This window comes from Dysidea avara, chromosome 3 (genome assembly GCF_963678975.1).
Source record: "Dysidea avara chromosome 3, odDysAvar1.4, whole genome shotgun sequence".
Classification (NCBI taxonomy): domain Eukaryota; kingdom Metazoa; phylum Porifera; class Demospongiae; order Dictyoceratida; family Dysideidae; genus Dysidea; species Dysidea avara.
In genome coordinates, this window is record NC_089274.1 from 16,069,615 (window position 1) to 16,090,640 (window position 21,026).

The 21,026-nt window shown below is 38.5% G+C and overlaps 2 protein-coding genes and 1 long non-coding RNA gene across 7 annotated transcripts; 1 reads left to right on the forward strand and 2 right to left on the reverse strand.

Moving 5' to 3' along the window:
- Positions 1-1,393: 1,393 nt before the first annotated feature.
- LOC136249631 (pyrroline-5-carboxylate reductase 2-like) lies at positions 1,394-6,923 on the forward strand. 4 transcript variants are annotated; one of them, XM_066041709.1, is made up of 10 exons: positions 1,394-1,466; positions 1,602-1,625; positions 4,909-4,930; positions 4,982-5,057; positions 5,126-5,190; positions 5,246-5,428; positions 5,475-5,687; positions 6,439-6,531; positions 6,576-6,623; positions 6,676-6,923. In XM_066041709.1, exons 4-10 carry the CDS (start codon positions 4,997-4,999, stop codon positions 6,853-6,855), a joined length of 843 nt encoding a protein of 280 aa, XP_065897781.1. In that variant the 5' UTR covers positions 1,394-1,466; positions 1,602-1,625; positions 4,909-4,930; positions 4,982-4,996; the 3' UTR covers positions 6,856-6,923. The 4 variants fall into 4 exon arrangements, with proteins under 4 accessions (XP_065897781.1, XP_065897779.1, XP_065897778.1 ...); XM_066041707.1 differs by lacking the exon at positions 4,909-4,930 and having other exon boundaries at positions 1,602-1,619; positions 4,960-5,057; XM_066041706.1 differs by having other exon boundaries at positions 1,405-1,466; positions 4,909-5,057.
- On the reverse strand, positions 2,453-4,886 carry LOC136249636 (uncharacterized). Its single transcript, XR_010698305.1, has 3 exons — positions 4,654-4,886; positions 3,000-4,512; positions 2,453-2,948 (listed from the first exon to the last, which is right to left on the reverse strand). It is a non-coding gene; the product is annotated as an uncharacterized lncRNA (long non-coding RNA).
- On the reverse strand, positions 6,846-20,917 carry LOC136249633 (pyrroline-5-carboxylate reductase 3-like). 2 transcript variants are annotated; one of them, XM_066041712.1, is made up of 7 exons: positions 20,759-20,917; positions 20,631-20,695; positions 20,409-20,585; positions 7,343-7,558; positions 7,194-7,286; positions 7,091-7,135; positions 6,846-7,036 (listed from the first exon to the last, which is right to left on the reverse strand). In XM_066041712.1, exons 1-7 carry the CDS (start codon positions 20,832-20,834, stop codon positions 6,911-6,913), a joined length of 798 nt encoding a protein of 265 aa, XP_065897784.1. In that variant the 5' UTR covers positions 20,835-20,917; the 3' UTR covers positions 6,846-6,910. The 2 variants fall into 2 exon arrangements, with proteins under 2 accessions (XP_065897784.1, XP_065897785.1); XM_066041713.1 differs by lacking the exons at positions 6,846-7,036; positions 7,091-7,135; positions 7,194-7,286; positions 7,343-7,558 and adding exons at positions 8,802-9,019; positions 9,069-9,113; positions 9,353-9,445; positions 9,505-9,720 and having other exon boundaries at positions 20,759-20,916.
- Positions 20,918-21,026: the final 109 nt, after the last annotated feature.

The window sequence follows — 21,026 nt, forward strand, 5'->3', positions numbered from 1 at the left end:
TGTTTTTCCAATAGGAGAGAGAGACGGCATCAATATTTCATCTAAATTCCTTATGATAAATTAAAATGTTTACACCTTTTCCACTGTCAAGTGTTTTCATGAGGCTGGTGATATGGCAAATTGTCATACTTCAAATAATTTCATAGCAAATACCCTAGCCTCTGGAGCTGTATAACTTGACAGTGTACGATGTGGAGTATCTTACAATATTTCTTGCTTGCTCAACAATCACATGTAAGTCCCAGTGTGTGGGAGTGCATGACAATTTATGGAGGCTCCTGTTTGAGTTCCTTTGTAGTGAAATCTATTGTAACAGACAGTGGTATCCAATGTTTAGGACTGATATACATTATATAATGTATACACTTGTCAATGAAAGTGTATCACATAGCATCATTCTCACATGTACACAAACCCTCAAAAATGTGGGACACCGTTAATTTGAATAGCTGCCACATTCAAGATAATGTTTTTCGTGTGTTGCATTGCGGACTACTTGCTTGCTTGCAGCTGTACTATTCAGTACAAGCCTATGGTTGAGTGACAATGACCTGGCTCGATCCTCTTCCTCCACTGTTATAGTAATGGTGGAGGAAGATCAAATCAGGTTATTGTCACTCAACTATAGGCTTGTAATATATAGTACAGGGTAGTCCAATCCTCTCCAAGACTGAGTATTCACTCCATCACCACAAATGCTCTCAACATGATGTATACTCCACAGTGTATGGTAAGGTCTCTGACGGCATTAGAGACCTTACCATACACTGTGGAGTATAGCTGGAGCATTATTTTGTGGATCATACTCTTGGAGAGGATTATGCTCTCTTTAAAATTTTATCTGATCCCTCCTCTAAGCTAAACTTTTCAAAGTAATCGATTTTGCACACTGGTTTGACTGACTCCAATCTGGGAAGTGGGAACTGCCCTCAGAACTGCCTTAAACTTTATAGCAACATCCCACCTACCATTATAGTATGAATTCAGTGTGCTGTGTTGTAGTGCAGTGTTGACATTAACTACCTGGGACAGAAATAGATCAAATGATCACAGGCTCACAGTCGATCAGTTAGCTTTCAACCCTTGAAAGCCTGCATGTGTTCGAATTCACTGCAGGTGTTACACAGTGACATCTTGACTGGATGGAAATGGTATATATTATACTGGAAGATAGCTATAGCTACTATCATGTAGAAACCAGAATTGCACATATAGCTTACGGTATCCGCCCATGCAAATTCCGAAGAAACCGGAAAAAGCCAGACCTATGCCACTGCCGGCGTTCTGCAGGTGGTTGCATCTTAACACTGACAGGATGGAAATGGTATATATTACTAAATGTCAAGCATGTGTGGAAATAATATCACTGATTCCACTGATTCATTGACTCACTGTAGTCACTGTGTACCTCGCTGTGTACTGATTCCGGATGCCTAAGAAACCGGAGAAAGACGACAGACTTATCCTACTGAGGATTTTCTGTCCGTTCGAACATTGCGTACTGCGTATCGCGTACAGCCGTATTACGTACTGAATTATTATCCATGTGAAGTAAGTCAAACACGCAGTACGCAATGTTCGAACGGACAGAAAATCCTCAGTATATAATAGCTGTACATGTGAGTGTGACACCATAGATAATATACGTAATAAAGGATTGGCAACGCGCCTATTAAACCTGTAGTGACGTCACGTACAATTCTCGTTACGGTTCGTCATCCAGTCAACGCGCCCTCTCACCCGTTGCTAAACGCACTAGGCTGCTTCATTCCTTGTACCGTAGCAGGGTACTACTGAGTAAAGACGTAAAGCTTAGTTCAAACGAACGTACAACTACTAAGGTGAGTATCTGATGTAATAAAATAGTGGAACACACTGTCAGTTTTAACCCAGCGCAAGATAAGGCCCACTGCTTCATGGCTTTTCACAGTTTTGGAGTTTTAACAAGGACACTGAAGTGCTTTTTTCCGAACAATATATAAAGAACTAATCGTAACCATTAGTCGAGTGTCATGCTTTGTTTTGTGTAGGCGTACCACTTACCCAAACTATGGTTTGAAGCTGTTTCATTGTGCTGGGTTTTGGAGTTTTGTCGTGGTACCATGAGGAGAAGCATCAAGTTACTATTCAGCACAAGAGAGCTTAATGTTATGGTGGTGTTATGCAAATATGCATGAGCTCAAATTCAGATGTGGCATTAACCATCAAAGTATGTGAAAATGGGATATAAAAAGTGTAGTGGAACAGAGCATGTTATCAACATGAAGGAGCTGTTGGTGGTAAAGAGTAGTGTATCGTGACTTCAAGCTTAGACAGGGAATGATGAGCTTATCTATAAATGTAGCAGCTCACAGCAAATACCATCCACTGGATATCAAGTGACGTCCTTGTGTTTTGCCACAAAAATAGACATTCCCTTCAAGTGCTGGAAACTAATGTGGACTAAGTCTAGCTAGTTCACTTTGTTATAATAACTGATATAAACAATGGACACATATTATACTAGTTATCTGAACTCCTAGGCACCACCTGCAGCTCAGATACCTGATAACTGAAGTTTGTACAAAATCTCTTTACACAATGTTAGTCAATTGCAAAGTATGAAAAATAACTTCTCTAATAGAACACTCGCTACTCTAATAGAGTATTCAATTTTGACATACAGGTTTGGATAACTGAGATTCCACTGTACACCTGTAGAGCATTTGCCAGTAGGTCCCACATCCCAGTGTATAGCAGTCAAGGTAATCACGACTGTGTTACATTCAATGAACTCAAGCACTAGTAGTAGTATTCATATCAGATAAAACACCAGCAACATCACAACCCTCAGAGTCACAAATGACATGGGACTCTCACACACAATCTCATAAAGAAATCTTAAATTCTGAACTCTGGAATCACACAAAATCAGTGAGGCTTCCAGGTCCAGGATGGCTTGGAGTTAGCTAGATAAATGACTGATGGATGTTCCATTGATTGATCAATGCAAAGCATACCTGCATCTCCATTGAGGCTGTCGGCTACTCCATTTTGTGCTATAATAGAAGTGTGAAATCCAAGTAAAACCTAGATAAAGATTTATATTATTGAAATTCTAACAAACACTAGAAATCCCTAAACATAACACAATTTAGAGATGTTGGTTGAGAGGTCTGTCACTCAGTGAAATTTTGTTGATCAAAGTTCAGAAATTTGTCAAACGATTACTTTTTTCAGATACTTTCACATACCTAAAACAACAGCCATTGCGAGATCTTTCTTGTAAATATGGCCCCTTGGTATGGTTTCCTACAAACAATTAGCCCCAGACAGTGTTGGGAAATTTACTTTGAAAAGGTAACTAGTTACATATTACTTACAACTGAACTATTTAGTTACAGTTACATATTACCCATAAAATAAAAACTATAATAATATTACATATTATATTACTTTGTGTCCACAGCTTTAAGTTGTCACGTGTGAAACTACCACTTTATCACATGACATGATTGCGTTGTTGGACAATGTGCAGATCTTGGTTATAAGTAAGAAGCTGGTGAATAAGCTTCATTCAGTAGGCTTCGTTACTTCGTTGTGGCTAGGCGTTACTCAGAGGATAACTAACGAGATTAGCAATTTTGTTACTTGTAGTAATAATAATATTACATAATATTAGACTTGTTACAGTAACTATATTACTTAGGTAACACGTTACATTTGTAAGTAAAGTAATTTGAGTTATATTACCCGTTTTTATAGCGTATTTCGTTATTACTTAGTTACCACAAAAGTAATAATATTACGTAACGCGTTACTCCCAACACTGGCCCCAGATATAAAAGGAAATCTCATCATTGAAATTTGCTTACTGCACTATTTAGTTGTTCACTTTACATGGTCATAGCACACAGTAACAGTTGTCAACAGCACATGCACTATAAAGATAGCTGAATTTCGAGGATTTTCTGAGTGACTGACCCCTGGCATTGGTGACCCTAGTCACCCACGCAATACGACACACATGTGAACAACACAACAAAAACAGAATGGAGTGTTCAGTGAACTCTTGTCCTCCACCACACACATACACACAGCCTAAGCCGGCAGCTGTACCTATTGTCACCCAAAAAAAACCAACACTGGGATGCCTGTGCACCACTCAGGCACTATAGTCTTGTGCAGAATCCTCCTGGGACTATATAGATCTCACAGGGAGAGGTAGCAGAACCCAAAGTTCCACAACAACCACTAAGTTGAGACAAGGACAGTGAGGCAGCATAGCCAAGTGGCTAGAGCACTAGCCTGGTAATTGAAAGGTTCCAGGTTTTTTGAAATTTAGTGTTTCCTTGAGCAAGAAACTTTGTTCACACTGCTCCAGCTGTATACAGTTGGGGACCTGGTGAGCTGTCACAGCAACATCAATGGGTACCTGGCGTTTACTGGGGAAGCAAATTCCCAATATCCATCTCGAGCTCTCCATTAAAAAAACATTGCCACTGGATATATAAGGTGTTTGCTGCTGAAGCCCTAAACGAGCATACAATCCACATAAATTCTGGTTTACATAGTCCATCCTTATTATGACCTACTGTAGCTGGCTACCAGGAGCGCATCGAATCCTTGATAGAATTCGATGCTCATGTGAAACGGTAAGACTCCACGACTCACCAAGTTGCTGCCACGCCCAAAATCCGCTGGTTGATAGCTCGCTACGATCGATACTGGTTACATGAGTAGTTCCTCTCTGTTACTGGATAGCGAAATAACAGCACTGGGAACGATAAAGCGGAGCATTCATGTCGGGTAGCCGTATCTATGACAATAGACGCGCATAAGTTACATAATAAGTCACGCGACCGTAACGAGGATTGTCTAATAGTTGCTATGCGCGTTGCCAATCCTTTATTACGTATATTATCTATGGTGACACAGAGACAATAGTGAGGTAATATTAAAGCAGTAACCACTGGATAGCGTTTCTAGACACACAATGCAGAGGCTGGTAAGCTCGATGGGTTTTATAGGCAGCGGACGTGTAGCTGCAGCCTTAGCTAAAGGATTCATTGGCTCCAGTAAGTAATTGAATAGGACATGACTAGGCCTATAGGCTATATATATATATATATATATAAATTTACAGATGCAGTTGAAAGAGAATGTGTAATAGCATCAGGACCGACAGAAAAGAGTACCTCTAAGATTCAGGTCAGCAATTTTAGCTACCCGGCTTCACTGCTATAGCTACCTTTAATGTTCTCAGGAGGAGTTGAGTATTCGTACTACGTTGTGTAACAGAGAAACAGTGCGCAACAGCCAAGTAGTCTTCTTGGCAGTCAAGCCACATATTATATCCATGGTGTTAAAGGAGGTTACTGCTGACATTACCCCAGATCACTTAATCATTTCACTTGCCGCAGGAACTAAACTGAAAACAATGGAAGAGGTTGGCACAGCACAATAGTAATATTGAGTGAGTATTTCCAAATTAGAATTTACCAGATGGGGCTCAAATTGTTAGAGTGATGCCCAATACTCCCTGCAGTGTTGGTGCTGGAATGTCGGCCATGTCGGCTAGCTCTACTACTACTAATGAATCAATACAACTAACAAAGAGCTTGTTTACAAGAGTAGGTAAATGTCGACTGATGAGTGAAAATTATTTAGACATCATAACTGGATTGAATGGATGTGGACCAACATATGTGAGTTGCCAGCACAAACACAACTTTGATAGTATAATGTTATGCATGGATGCAGTTATACTTGTCCAGATATCCTGGTTGATTACATAGGTGGAAATTAAAAATACATCTTGCTTTTCAGTGCTGAGGGACCGAATAATTAGCAACACAGCTGTATAGCCATCAACTATATAGGCAGCAATTGTAATGTATTGAATGCTGGCACTGTTCAGTTGCTATAGCTATTATGGCTATGAAATAGATAGTCAATGCATGTGTAGCTTCCATCACTCAGTATAAGTTAGTACATGATGCCGGCATCAGCAGAACAATAAATGGATAGCTGTAGTCACCTAAAGCTAATATAGTTGTCTGAAGAAGTATCCCAATTACTATGACTAAGGCAAAAAAGTTATATAGCTACTGTACCTGTATATAGTTGATAGTCATGAGTAGCTTTGTTGGCTAGCATATATAAGCCAAAACGTAGTGCTCCACAAGTACAACATAGAATAGGCTGTCGATACAGTCTTTCTGTGGAATTTACACATCCTCAATCCAAAAACTATCCGACATTCATTGTATCATTATGATATTTGTATTTTAATGTATTTGTAGTGTTCTTTTGGGGTGGCACCTTGTACAGGCTTGTATTGTATTGTGTGTATATTTCACAATGACAATTAACCTATTAATTCTTGGTATAATGCAATGCAACCAGGAAAATACTCAGACATAACTTACAAATCATTCTTTTGACTTCCACTTGCAGATGTATATGACAATTGAAGCCTTAGCAGATGGTGGAGTAAGAGCTGGATTGACTAGAGAACTAGCTACAACAATGGCTGCTCAGACAATGCTAGTAAGAAATCCAACAGCATACATGTTATCAACTACATTATATAGGGAGCAGCTAAAATGGTACTAGAAAGTCCTAGAATACACCCAGGAGAGGTAAAATTTTGCAGCTTTGCAAATCCAAAAAGATAATTTTTTTTTAAATCAGATGAAAGATGATGTTTGCTCACCTGCTGGAGCATCTATACAAGCTGTACATGTACTGGAGAAGGCTGGCTACAGAGGAATTCTAATGGATGCTGTTGGAGTTTCTTGTAATCATTGTATAGAACTATCACAAATGACCAATGGTGAAAATGGACGGGGTGCTCCTCTAGATGAATTCTAACAAACAAATTATGATGTATTGTATTTTTTTATAAACATAAAAATCATGAAATAAGTTAAGACCTCCTTCCCCTCTTTACTGTGTCTATGGCATCAATAATGCTTGACCGGAAACCAGATCGTTCTAAACTCTGTACTCCCAGTATGGTGGTGCCTTTGGGTGAACATACTTCATCTTTAAGCTGCAAGAGATACAATAGGTATACACACAGGCGAAGAATTTCCAATGTATTTACTTCCGCGGGATGTTTTCCAGTCTCTAAGACCATCTTAGCAGTACCCTACATTATAAAAATAGAGACCAAATTTGACACTACACATCAGTGCAGAGAGTCATACTATCATAGTCTTTGCTGCTATCTGGAGTGCTTTGGTACGTGGTAAGCCGATCAACATTCCTCCATCTGAATATGCCTCCAGTAACATACACATCTGAAACACAAGTCTATATATACTACTAATTTGCCTATATACTTAAGTCCACTTACATAAGCTACTCCACAGCCAGGGTAGCCACTAAAATTGCTCACATATTCTTCATTGTCACTCATTTCAAAGTGGCCAAGCACAGAGAAAATGTCTCTCAGCAATTTCTTGTGCTTGTTAGCTGTGTTGGGTGAGTGGGCCATGATGACCACTCCTGACTGCACAGAGACTGTAGTGGAGATAATCGTTCTCACAACTCCAACATTGGTGGGTGCACACTAAAAGGGAGAAATTTATGTTATTCCTTCACAATATGATGTGGCCAAGAACACTGAGCAATACATGCATGAAAAAGCAAGAAAATTAACTAAGCCCCCTCCTCAGCATACAGTTTGCTGCTTTATTGACATAGTTACCAATGAGTCATATAGATTCTATAATAGAGCAGCATGTTGACTCTAATAGAGTGGTCATTTGCCAGTAGCAATAACTTATCCAGTTCAGTGTAACCTTGAACACAGTTTAATGCATAGTTAAATTCTATATTGCAACATGAAACATCAAAACTCAATTTCCAAACTTTCCTGTTATATAGCTATAGCATGCATGCAGTTAGCTACAATAAGGACCATAATATGTCATTTCTGAGAGGCTAGCCATTCCACCTGAAAACTTCAGTCATATTTCATAAGCACACTAGGAGTGCCATAGTTAACAGCTTCACTCTTCATTGCTAACTACATGAGGAGTGAAGTCATTTTATTGTTCTGGTCACACTAGAGAGATATTGAATGTTACATTACTGCATGGTATTGTTACCAGGAGCTTGCAGCACCCTTACAAAGTCTGTGTTAAAGAAACAAAATTTCAACCAACCAGATGATTATATAGTAGAGGTGTTAAGAGCAGACAGACATGAAGTTTGGCTACATTAAAAGTTCAGGAAAGGATCATATACTTTAATAGCTTCTATAATGAAAACTTTGATTGTCCATAAATATTGTAGAGACATTCGAATGAAAACAGGTCAAGTACAAATGAACCAAATTTCAAGAACCATACCATAATTCCATCCACAATTATGTAGTACTGAGATCATTACTTATCTGTAGAGGGACCTAAGTACTTTTACATTGTAGTTTGTACAATAGTCTTAATTCTCATAATACATTAACTGTATTGGTTAGCATACATGGACACACCACAACTTCATTTGATAGTCAAATGACCATCAAAAACGATTGTCATCTCTATGAAATGTGCAGAAATTTCTAGTCAGCATAACTGAATTTCTAGTAGATCTGAACTTGTATGGTAGTTAAAATCGCGTATCCCTACATATACGTATATCCCTAACCATCACACATTTACACCACTTAGCAGCTCATATTATAACAGTGGGGATGTCATAGTTAGAGCATGTACTTTCTGCACAGCAGCAGTTGTAGTGGCATCAAGAATATAATTAACACAATCTCTGGCATAGAACCAAAGGAAATTTTCACAGTATGAACAAACAGCACACATGACAAGAACATTGATTATCTTTAATATAAAAGGCTTTATACATGATCATAATTTCTTTTTGACATTTAGAAATGTTTATGGCAATAGTATTACTAAGTTCCTTTATTGGCTACATCAATAGCATCAATAATGCTTGATCGAAAACCAGACCGTTCTAAACTCTGTACACCAAGAATGGAAAGGCCTTTGGGAGAACATACTGCATCTTTGAGCTGTGAAAGATACAAAACATTTTAATAATAAAGGATCAAAACAAATTACTTCTCCAGGATGCTTCCCAGTCTCCAGAACCATCTTGGCTGTTCCCTGTCGGAAATCACAACAGCAAAAGTGACAAGAGCACGTAGAGCTGTTATAGGTTTACAACGTGCATCATGCTAAATACAATGGGGCAAGCAATTTCTTTAGTTAGTTTCACAGGTTTCATGGCTCCATGGTACAGCAAGCCTAAAAGGCATTGACTTGACAGAAAAGTAGGCATTAAAGTTTATTGTGGGATCTATACTTGTAACTAAAACTCCTTTGGATAAAACATACTCACATACCATCATTGTCATAGCTGCTATCTGGATGGCTTTGGCACGTGGCAAGCCGATCAACACTCCTCCGTCAGAATATGCTTCCAGTAACATACACATCTGAAGAATATGCAACTCCATCATAACTCTTTTAAGCATATCCTTAAACAGTCACTTACATAAGCCACTCCACTGCCAGGAAAGGTTGTGTTAATCTTCACATATTCTTCTTTGTCGGTCATTTCAAAGTGGCCAAGTACAGAAAAAATGTCAGTCAATAATTTCTTGTGCTCGTCAGATACATTAGGTGAGGCTACCATGACAACCACTCCTGATTGCACACACACAGTTGTAGTGATGGATGTTCTTACAACACCAACATCACTGGGTGCACACTACATGGAGAAAATTGCAGCAAACCACATAATAGTTTTCATCATCAAAATCCATTGATATTCCACTTAAATTGTACATCAGTGTAGAACTGGCCACAAAAACTGTCCTATATAGACTTTAATGTAGATAAGAAGAGTGACCAGAGTATTACAGGTACTGAATATGAACACAGTTAAGAGTATCAAAACTTTTGTTGTCAAATTTACTGCAAAAATTCCCATACATTTCATATTGACTGTTATGCACAACTCAATTATCACATCAATTCAAAGTCACATACATACACATGGGGAATTTCCCATTTCCACGGTTAGCATTATATAGAGCATTCCATGAGCCAGGCTTTCAAAATGACTTGAGAAGGGACAAAATACAGGGGTGATGGTGTAAGCATCTCTGTGCTTACTTTATGCACACGACATCTAGGGGCTATGCCCACTAGACTCTCAGATGGCTTCTGGTACATACCTGAGAATGTGATATGCTGCTGCAAAAGTTTTTGCATTTTAGACTCTTGTAGATTGCTTCTGATGCATCCTGAGGCACTTTCATTTAAACTATTGCTTAAAATTTAAGGGGGGGCAAGCACCTCCCTACTCCCACATGAAACCCTGTGAGCTGCAAGTTGGTGTATACAATTTAATCCCGTTATGCCAAAATTTGCCATGCTTTGGTGAGTCAAGCGTTTTGTATTATTATTATGTCCATACATTTCAATGCACATGAGAAATACCAACTTCCCAAAGTGATGCTTTTTTTCGGTACTATTGCCAGGCTAGTGGGTTTTAGCAGTCTGAGGTGTATACATTTTATATCACGTTGGAAGACAAATTCCACTAGTAACTAAAATTTTTACCATTACCCTACCATCACAGCCATTTCTTGGCTGAATGGCAATTTTACAAATACATGGTAAACATTAGCATTAGATCAGTTATTGATATCAACCTCCACTAGTATAGCTGCAGGTATAGATGACCTCCCTTGTTTCATTGCTTTTTATTTTATTGATCCCTATTCAGATATAAAATTTCAAATTTCCCTTATACTTGTTTGCTTACATTTTTTTGCAACACTTATAGCTGGTGAACCAACACATCTACATCAAAGGAAAGAACACATCTACATCAAAGGTGCCATCATAAAAATTAAGCACGTGACTTACAAAATGCATGGTTAATTACTGCAAAATGATGTTGCGATTAAAAGCATGACTAATTATTATCAATTACTGAGAAGTTTAGTGGCCATTCAGGTATTGTCTATTTGTTGTTACAAAGTACGAGAAGCGCCTCAGCAAATCAATCCACTCACTGATGTATGCACTGTCAGTTGCCAAAAAAGTTTCGGGCCAAAGCAGTCTTGAACAGCAAAGAAATCAAGCTAGCAACCTTAACCATAGTTGAGTCATACTTGGCTGGAGGCATCAGTCAGTCAGTCAGCAGAAAATTCAGTAATTTAAAATAATTTTTTTTCCCAGAAACAGGTTTGGGATCACTCTCCAGGAAATTTATAGCTTGACCAATACTGCCAAGCTGTTAGGAAGGAAAATGAAGGTGAGATTTTTAGTCAGGAAATCCCAAAACTTTCATGATCTTATACAGTACTACTGTACTTTATGATGGGTACTTCACATTTGACACACGTGTGATAGGCAACTGACATTTGGCACACTTAATGAGGGTACAAAAGCTAAATTAACTACTTGGTAAACGTTCAAATAGTCAATGATAATCACTGATGATTTTTCTCATGCCTACAGAGTAAATTATTGCTAGAAATAAGCTGACAATCAGTCTGTAAGACATCATGAAACATGAATGCAGTCAAGATACTCTAATAGAACATTCAGCAAATTACGTTGCATACATCTTAAAAACTTGAAATACCGTGTAACGGGAATGATTCGCAGAAGAAAACATTCGTGAATGTTCTATTAATTCCTCATTCACAAGAAAACATTTGCAATTTATTGTAAACATGAAGTAATTTAGGGAATGGGCGTGTGCCTACAACCAGTTAGTTATGGAGTGGGGAACGCTCGACTCTGACACATTGCGTAGATCCCCGATTGCGGTTGAGAAGTAATTTAATGTGTTTATTTTGTATCTGTCTATTTTTTAAAATTAATGTTCATGATAATGAGCGGATCGACAATAGTTGATAGGCACTGGGGGCGGCACTAAACACACGCCCATGCACAGTGAATCGCCTGGCTGTAGTAGCTAGTAATGGTTTCTTTCCACTGAAGTTTTGCATCTCTGTTTGAATTGCACGATCATGTGCCTCACTGTAGCGTCATAGTAGCAATGCACACTTGGTATATGAATGTTGCATAAACTAAGGCATGAATCGCACGAAAATTCAGTGCTAGTATTAGTATCAAGAGTACTCCCTACTCTATTATTATGTACTCTTGTTAGTATTAGCCCACTAAAGGTACAACTTTTTCAGGTTAATTTTTTTAATTGTAGAATAAGTCTTGCAAGAAAATATTCGCGAATGCACGTAAAATTGCAAAATCCAAGAATGTTTTCTTCCACGAATCATTCTTGTTATACAGTATTGTATTTACGTTAAAATGTGACTGTTACTTCAGGGCAGCACAATACAAGGGTGTGTTTGGTTTTTGCTTTTATAACTTTGTCGCTGTAACTCCATTGCTATTATTCAAACTATCAAAAGGCACTGCTACGATGATCAGCCTATGTATACACCAATTTTCAAGTTATTCCTATACTCAGTTTACCCTGTAGCTGTAACAGAAGTTTGATCTTTTTTAACGTGAATAAACGTTCAGTGAGGCCACACATCAAAATTTACTGGAGCTGTTAATTACAACAAAAAAAATTTTGGTACTATTACACGACCAGGATCTACCTGATTTATTGATTCAACGATTGGAAGATGGTGGTCACGTGACGTAGGAATGTAGAACAACCAGCAAAGACATGATGAATGGCAGCACCTGGTAACTATTTACTGGCTAGTTCCTCATCTTCCCTTTCCTTACACCATTCCGGGGAGCAATGACTGTTTTTCCTATGACTGTTGTCATGTACAACTCGCACCCTCCTTAGTCCCACAAGTGTGCTTGGCCACCTAGTTCCTTAAGAGTGCAGGACCAGGAAGTCGCGGAGGAAGCCCGGTGGAGGATGCCGTTGCTGAGTCATTAGAACTTGTTCAATTTGACCCAACAGTTGAAAACAGCAAAACATGGGAAGCCGGTGATATCAACAACATAGAGAAGTATTTTGCTCAGACCATATATCACAACACAATTATGGAAGACTTCCCAAAGCCTAACTACACAAGTGTACTGGATGATGAGGTCAAGAAATTAATCCAGCATGTCAGCAGGATATCTGTTGTCCTAAAGAAGAGTGTTTCTCACAGGCCGGTGATAAACTTGATGATGTTCAAAATGGAGAGCCTGAGTAATGCAGGATGAGGGGACTTACTCAGGCAGACAACTGGATGGCTTCAATAGGCATACCTTTTGGTTGCAGCCATCAAAGATACATCCGCTTTACACCACGTACGAGTTCCAGTCTCTTCCCTTTGGACCATGCAGTGCCCCCAGAGATTTTACCGCACTACATACTTTAAAGGGAACTCACACGTGGTGTTACAGTATGCCGCATAAAGAGGAAGTATCTTTGATAGCTGCAACCAAAGGGTATGCCCATTGAAGCCATTCAGTCGTCCTGCCTGAGTAAGTCCCTCATCATACAGTACATTACTGTACCAGGTTTATCACTGGCCTGTGAGAGACGTCTACTGGCACGACTATACCATCAAGGGGTAAGTGTCATAATGTACCTGGATGACCTGCCAGTCCAGGGACAAATTTGGAGAGACAACTGGGCTGGAAAGGCTGGGCTTTGTAGTCAACAGAAAGACATCCCACCTATAGCCTAACCAGACAATACAATTTCTGGGCTTCCTAGTGGACTCCCAGAAGATGATCAGGCTCACTGAAAGTGGTCCAGATAACTGTAGGATACAGGTGGGCACAGAAAGCAGGATTACTGTCACTCTGTCAAATGGCCAGGCTAATAGACAGCAACCAAGCCCCACTATGGTACTGCGGGCTGCAATGCCTGAAGAATCAGGTGCTACAGGCATCCAAGTCATTTGATGCAACAGTAGTTATAAGTCAGGAGGCATCCCTCGAGCTGGAATGGTGGTCTGCCAGATCAAATTTACTAACTGGGAAGAAGATCCAGCTGACATGTTCATAGAGTGTAATTCCTTGCAGGTGAAGGTCACAAGGAATGCTCACATGCTACTGAAAATGGACAACAGGACTGTCATGAATCAGATGGGAGGGCTAAGATTAAGCAACGAATCCACCTTTGGAAATGATGCCTGGAAAGGAACTTGTCCCAGCTGTATATTATAAGTCAAAGTACCTTTACTTGGATAGAAGCCAGTTACATCACAAAAGGAGTAGAACATCTTAGTTATTAACAGAAGCCCTCAGCTTTACCTCATCAATAAAATAACTACTCCTGCAGATTGTAACTGGCTGTTTTGGTATTACATTTGACTACATACAATGAAGGATGGAGTAGGTATAGTCAGGAACAGGTATAGCCAGGGTATAGCTGTTATGATGTTATAGGTATGGCCAGTAACATCTACTGATTTCACGACATCTAACTACAGACAGGAAATTTCTACAATTACACAATGAGAGGTGTGACACAACTCTCAGAACAAACAAGTTAAAATACCACATGCATGCATGTACACACAAATTCTCTACCCTGATCATGCATAACACTGTTATTGGATCGACTTTGATGTCCATAAACACTACACAGCCAGTGTGCTATGGCCCCTGATGTGCATATTTTATGCATGGTTTGTTCAATGGGAGTTTTACCATGAAGTGAAGAATGAACACTATGGCAGTAATACCACACAAAACCAGGGACATGTAAACAAGGGAATAAATACGACATCACAGTATAGTTTATCATGAACACCAGTTTGATTTTAAGTGATCAAGTACTCCACCTCACTATTGGAACTGCACAGTTAACAATCACTATAGCAACAAGAGAGTGTGTGATAAATACACAGCAAAAATTACATTGTAAGACCACAAATTATGACCTCCTCAACAAAACTAATGGGAACACACAAGTACGCATACATGTGCATTACTTAAGCACGGAGAGCCCTGGTCTTTTTTTTGGATACAGGTTAATAGTCTGACAACACATTGCAGTTTAAGGGCATATTGACAAGTCAGCTGCACACCACCAAAAAGAAGTATATCGGAGCACCTGTCTTTGCAGTGAGTGAATGTTGATAATGCCTGACCAGTAAGCTTTGGGTGGAAGGTGAAACCATAAACCTCTCGCATTACAGACTGGTCAAAAGATGGTGATTTACAGAAAGCAGCAGATAAAGTGTCGTACTGTATTTTCCATATGAGAAGACATAGCTGTACAACTAGGAACTAACAAGTACACAAAGGGTACATGTAGTGATTGTAAACTTCTGGTAAATCATACGATTCTTCTGGTTTCAGCTACAATACATAAACTATAACCCACCATTCACTAGACATTTCCAATGATTATATCGCAATGATTATATCATTTCAGTTTCCAAGAACCAATCAATTCTTAACAGTTCCATTAATCATGAAAATTTTTTGAATGAAATTATTTCATTTTATAAATATATTTTTTTGTTATATTCTTAGTCTGTTATGTAACAGTTGAACTATCAAGAAAAAATAGCTCAAATCAATTACCTTGTAAGATCATAACTATAAAGGAATTTGAACTGCATTGCAAAGGCTGTACAGGAAGCACAGAGCTTCATATACAAGAAAATCATAATCACAGTCATCTGTGATGTCAGCTTCTCAGGTGTCCCCTCGATTCTTTGCAATATAACTTGTACAGTTTTGCCTGCTGTACTACCATGTAGAATAAAGCTTACAGAAACTCCCAGTATGAGGTTTACAACATCCTTACCAGTCGATGGAATAAGACCAAGAATACTAAAGAGCTGTGCTCTATCGCCGTGTACTACTTCTCTCCCATCAACTACTTACAAAGTTCCTGAAGCAATGTGTAATACCATCAGAATGGACAGTCCACATTATCATCCCTGTGCTAAGTCTGGGAAAAAGAACTTAGTCAAATAATGACATCACTTTTACCATGTAATAAATCAAAAGTCCTTGAAAACCTCATTAGTGCAATTTGGTGCACTCAACTCCCAACAGTTATTAGTATTTGTGTACAATAACTCTGACAAGCAAATTGATGTCATTTACTTAGGTACAAAGATAGTGTTTGACAGCAGTCCCTACAATGAGTTACTTCCTGTCTTGGGACCAGCACTACAAATATAATTCCTAAGGCCTACAGAATGTTGAAGTTGTTGCATCGTATTAGCCACCTGGTACCAAACAGTGAGACAACCAAGAGAACATTGTACCTATCTTTGGTGAGATCAAAAGTTTAATGATATGGATTATTAAATTACTGAACAGATCTAAAGGAGAGCAACAAAGTTTATCTAAATGATCACAGCTCCAATTATTTTGATAGGTTCAAAAATATATATGTGTATACTTAGATTTTTTTTTTTTTTAAGTGCTGAAGTCACTCAAGTATCCCTCTTATTCACCAACTATAGTATCACCTAGGCAATGGAACCACTAGGTCTTCCACTAGTGGTAAAATGAATGGAACAGTAGAGATACAAATAGTTATCAAAAGAATCCCTTGATTATGGAACGCCTTGCCCCGAGGGGTCCACAACGCAGCTGAATCTCGTACAGATTTTAGCAGAATCTTTGTACTGAGTCATTATGCATCTTTCTGGGTTGAGTTTCAATTCTGGTAAAACTTTGGATTAGTCTGGATACCGTCCACTAGTCTGCCTTAGTCTCACCAAATCTTTAGTAGCTGAATACCATTGATATGTGTACTACTGTAAAGAATCATCAAATCATATACAATATATTTGCCATCTAGAATATCACGATATTCACACTTCTTTGAAACAGAGAAAATAAAGTGTTATTTTGAAATACATTAGAAATCACCCTTGATCTATGCCACCAATGAGTATTAAATTGTGGTGGTTTCAGCTTACTTTGTTTGCTACATTTCTCATTGAAGAATTATATGTACATAAATGATTTTTTAAATATGTAGAATTACAGTAAACACTCTAGAATTACTTTAAATACGATACTATGATATCACAATTTGAAGACGATATTAGAAGCAAAGATCACGATATACAATAATATTGTAATATTGCCTAGCTCTAGAGATGGTCACTCTGATTGAAATTAAATACCACAGTCCTCATGCCCATGGTACAGGAAAATATGCCACATTGGTCAGAGCTCTGTCAAGATGTCAGAGAAAAGCAGATCATGAAAGTTCACAACCTAGTTTTGGAGAGCTGTGTCTTGTCTATACTTTCAAAGATAACTGACTAATTAGCTCTTGCATGAAGTTTCTGACAACAGGCAGTCTAGGAGATAATTCAATTTTGAGATGGCTGTCACCTTGGCTCCAAATGACAGAGATCCAGCTTAAAATTTTAATGAATATCCAAATAACTGGAATAGTTTATCTCAGGGTATTCACATCATGAAAACCAAGATAGCAAATCTGAAGACCCTTAACAGTTTATCCAGTAGAACTGGACAACACTGCTATAAGGAGTTGGTCCCTTTTCAGAGACAGAATTACAATGGTAGTATGGTTATTTCCAAGACAGACTCACGGTATCCCAGTTGTACAACTTACACAAAAAGTTGCCCTATATATAAGCTCACTCATACAGAGTAGTAAATAGAAAATTGAGTATCATACAATAGTACACCAACAATAGCACAATTTACGTATCCAAGAAACTCATGAAGTAGCAAAGAAATGGCAACTGTAATAGTTTTCTATATACAGAGTCATAAATACATTGCTGGAATTTGAAGCCAGCTGAATACAGCATGGTAAGCTCCACATACCTGTTAGGATACACAATGGCATAGAAGCCAACTATGTCCCTGGGTAACACTATTTACTCCTCATATTGAAATATAAATCTCTTTCATCAGGTTGCATTGTTGGGTCTACTGAAAGCTCACTTTGTATCCAATAAGTGGCACTGTGTGTGATTCTGCCACAAATTTGTCACCCAGACAGTTGAAAAAGTAGGGAAAATATCTGTGTGGTTTATAACAACATGCTTTGCTAGATGGAAATCTGCACAAATAGACTGAGGGCCTTCCTATAAGTTACCCTAATGTTACACATGGGAAAAGTTTTGTGACTACACGTATACAAGATGAATTAGTGTGTAAATAACAAACTAACCAGCATAAAAGTTTCATGCTGGTCAATGTAATTGCAAAATTCGTAAGCATTCCCCAAATGTAACTTTCTTTCAAGTACAGGAATTTATAGGGATCATATAAAAAGTAGTTAAACAAGGGAGGTCACCTATAACCTCTAAAATACTACTTCAGTCATGGCTATAGAATAATATTACATTTGGTGCAGCACTTCTCACACAACATTGGTAATTATAATAATATGAGACATGCGTGACATATTCAACATTACCAAGCCTTTTTTTTAAAAAAAATTACAAATACAGTATTGTAAGCCAGAGGAGGTTGGCAACGATTAAGCACCTTTAAAAATTAATTATGCAAAAGTTAATATTCTGGGATGAAATAAAATATGTGGGATATGTTACAAAGTGTGGCATCATTGTTTTGTTCACAAGAATATGAAGTATATAGTTCTACATGAAATAGTTGTAACACGGGCATGAGGGCTTTGCCTGATATGCATGCCCGACTGCATACATATCAGGCAAAGCCCGGATGCCCCGTGTTACAGCTAATATGTAACACTTATTAGGCTGATAGTCTGTACAGGGCGATCAATCACCCAAGCCAATACGAGTGCAGCCACTGGATGTATTATATATATGCATACCTAAAATTTTCGATTATGGGTCAGCAACTAGTACGTTCTGGTTACGTTCAGTTATGATAAACGGACATATCCTAGAGATATCACGGAGAATTTCTGTTACGCGAGTTTAATGTTATAATCAGTGCTATTGAATCGTTTATGGGAAAACTATGCAGTTCACTAGAGACCTAGACAGGTAAGCTTGCTTGTAGAGTGGTTACTCTGTGCAGAGTGGTAGCTTCATGATGGGGGTGTGTCCATATTCGAAAACGTGCGGAAACGATTGAATAAATAAGCTACAGCACTAGTTTTCACTTTAGCCCAACATTTTTCAACTTGTAGGATGGCAAGGATAGCAAAACGTTCTCCATCTGAGTCAACGTCTATATAATCACCGCCCAGTTGTAGACCGGCTACATTTCGTATGTAGCCCAGGCGGCTCCTTTGATCTGAGGTGTGAAAGTGTTACATACCCTGTTAGTGCTAGAAGATGTGTCCAATAGAGCTATATGTATTTCACCTCAAAATCTAGGGTATTTTACAAAACAAACTACATTACCTTAATGCTTATATAATAAGGAGTGCAATCCCAAAAAAAAAAAAAAAAATCCACCAATTGCTAGCTTTTGTATTGCTACTTATTGAGGTTCACATGAAATTTCGACATTCGAAAGTGTAACAATACTTCTCTACTCGCACCTTGAGAAGCGAGGAAGTGTAAAACACAAATGTAAAGGTATTTTCAAAATTAAGTCAACAGTTTGTTACTTGAGATAAATACAAGCGTATAGTGTAACATTATGTGGGTTAATGCTACCACAGGTACCACAATTAGCAAAACAAGTGCTTGATCTGATCTCTTTAAAGGTACCACAGTTAGCAAACAAGTGCTGGCATAAACCAATAATAACCTGTCTTTAATCTTATCGCACTTCGTTAAGAAATTTCCTTCAGGCAAACATGATAATTGACAGGCCTCAGGGTGATGTGATTGATTTAGACAATACAATAACAAGATAGAGACCAAACAAGTTATGCATAACAAGCATTCAGCACCCCCATACAGCTAGCTACATCATTAAAATAATAAACAGAGAATCATATTTTAATACAACATATCCTGGATACCGAGCACTACAGTGCAGAATGCTTTTATATGCCAAAAATTGGTAGAGAAATGGATTGTTCAGGCAAGTTTAGTTCCATTCCTTTGCTCAAGCGATCATTTGAACTCCATTGTACATATGAAGTGACCATCAAAATACCTACACAGAAATTTTCAAGGAATTTGTGAATAAACAACACCAAGGAAGCTTGAATTGATAAATTTCCTTTAAACAGGATGTCTTGCATTGTGAATGCCACTTTACATTCTTGGTCACATTAAAGTCCTACTACAAGTTGAAGGTCATCCAGCATACAAGTTGTTAGATTGAGAGACAGTCCAGAGTACAATAATTTCAATATAATTATGGGAGTCCACTGTGTTTGTAATTTCACAAATGAGGTGAAAGAAGTTATTTATGCATTTCATTTGTGGCATAAACTATAGACTCAAAAACAGTATCAGGCCCAAGTATTAGGCCACTAAGTTTCAGGATAGACAGGCCACCTGGACGTAAGAATGCCTGTTTAACACACCCAGCCCCTTTTCATTGATTTAGGAAAGAGAAAACTGATCTGAATACAAAACCTACCCAATGTTTTCTTACCTGGCTCAGATCAGCCACACTGACACCTGCTGCTAATGAGACAATGACATGATCTGATGTCAAATGATCTTTGATCTCTCCCATAACCTTGGCAACCAGATAAGGTTTTACTGCTATCACTACCACGTGACTCTGACATATTTCCACGTTGTTCACGTGCATGCTAACTCCCAGCGACTACAGAGTTAATGGTGACTAACACTTACACCAACAAGTTACAACCTTCATTTTCTGGTAGGATTCTGACGTTTCTTTAGTGGCTGACGCGGAAATGTTAAAGGGTTTTCCTATATTGGTGGTGAAAATCGTGGAACAAGTGCGTGAATGTAACAAAGTACGTGCACACAAACCTGATGACAGTAATCCTTTGACTACAGCCTGTGCCATATTGCCAGCACCGACAAACCCTATTTTAGTCCCCTCCATGGTGTGCGTTTAATGGAAATACAAAGGAAACCTCGCGTGATGTTTTTGTCGGTACACATGGTCTGGCCACGCGAGACTAGGCACATGCTTGAACAGCTGATCTCAAGTATGGCCATGGCTAGAGGGAATGGACGTAGCCAGAGGTGTCTCAAGTATACTATCTTGACTACTATATGTAGCTATAAATCAGTC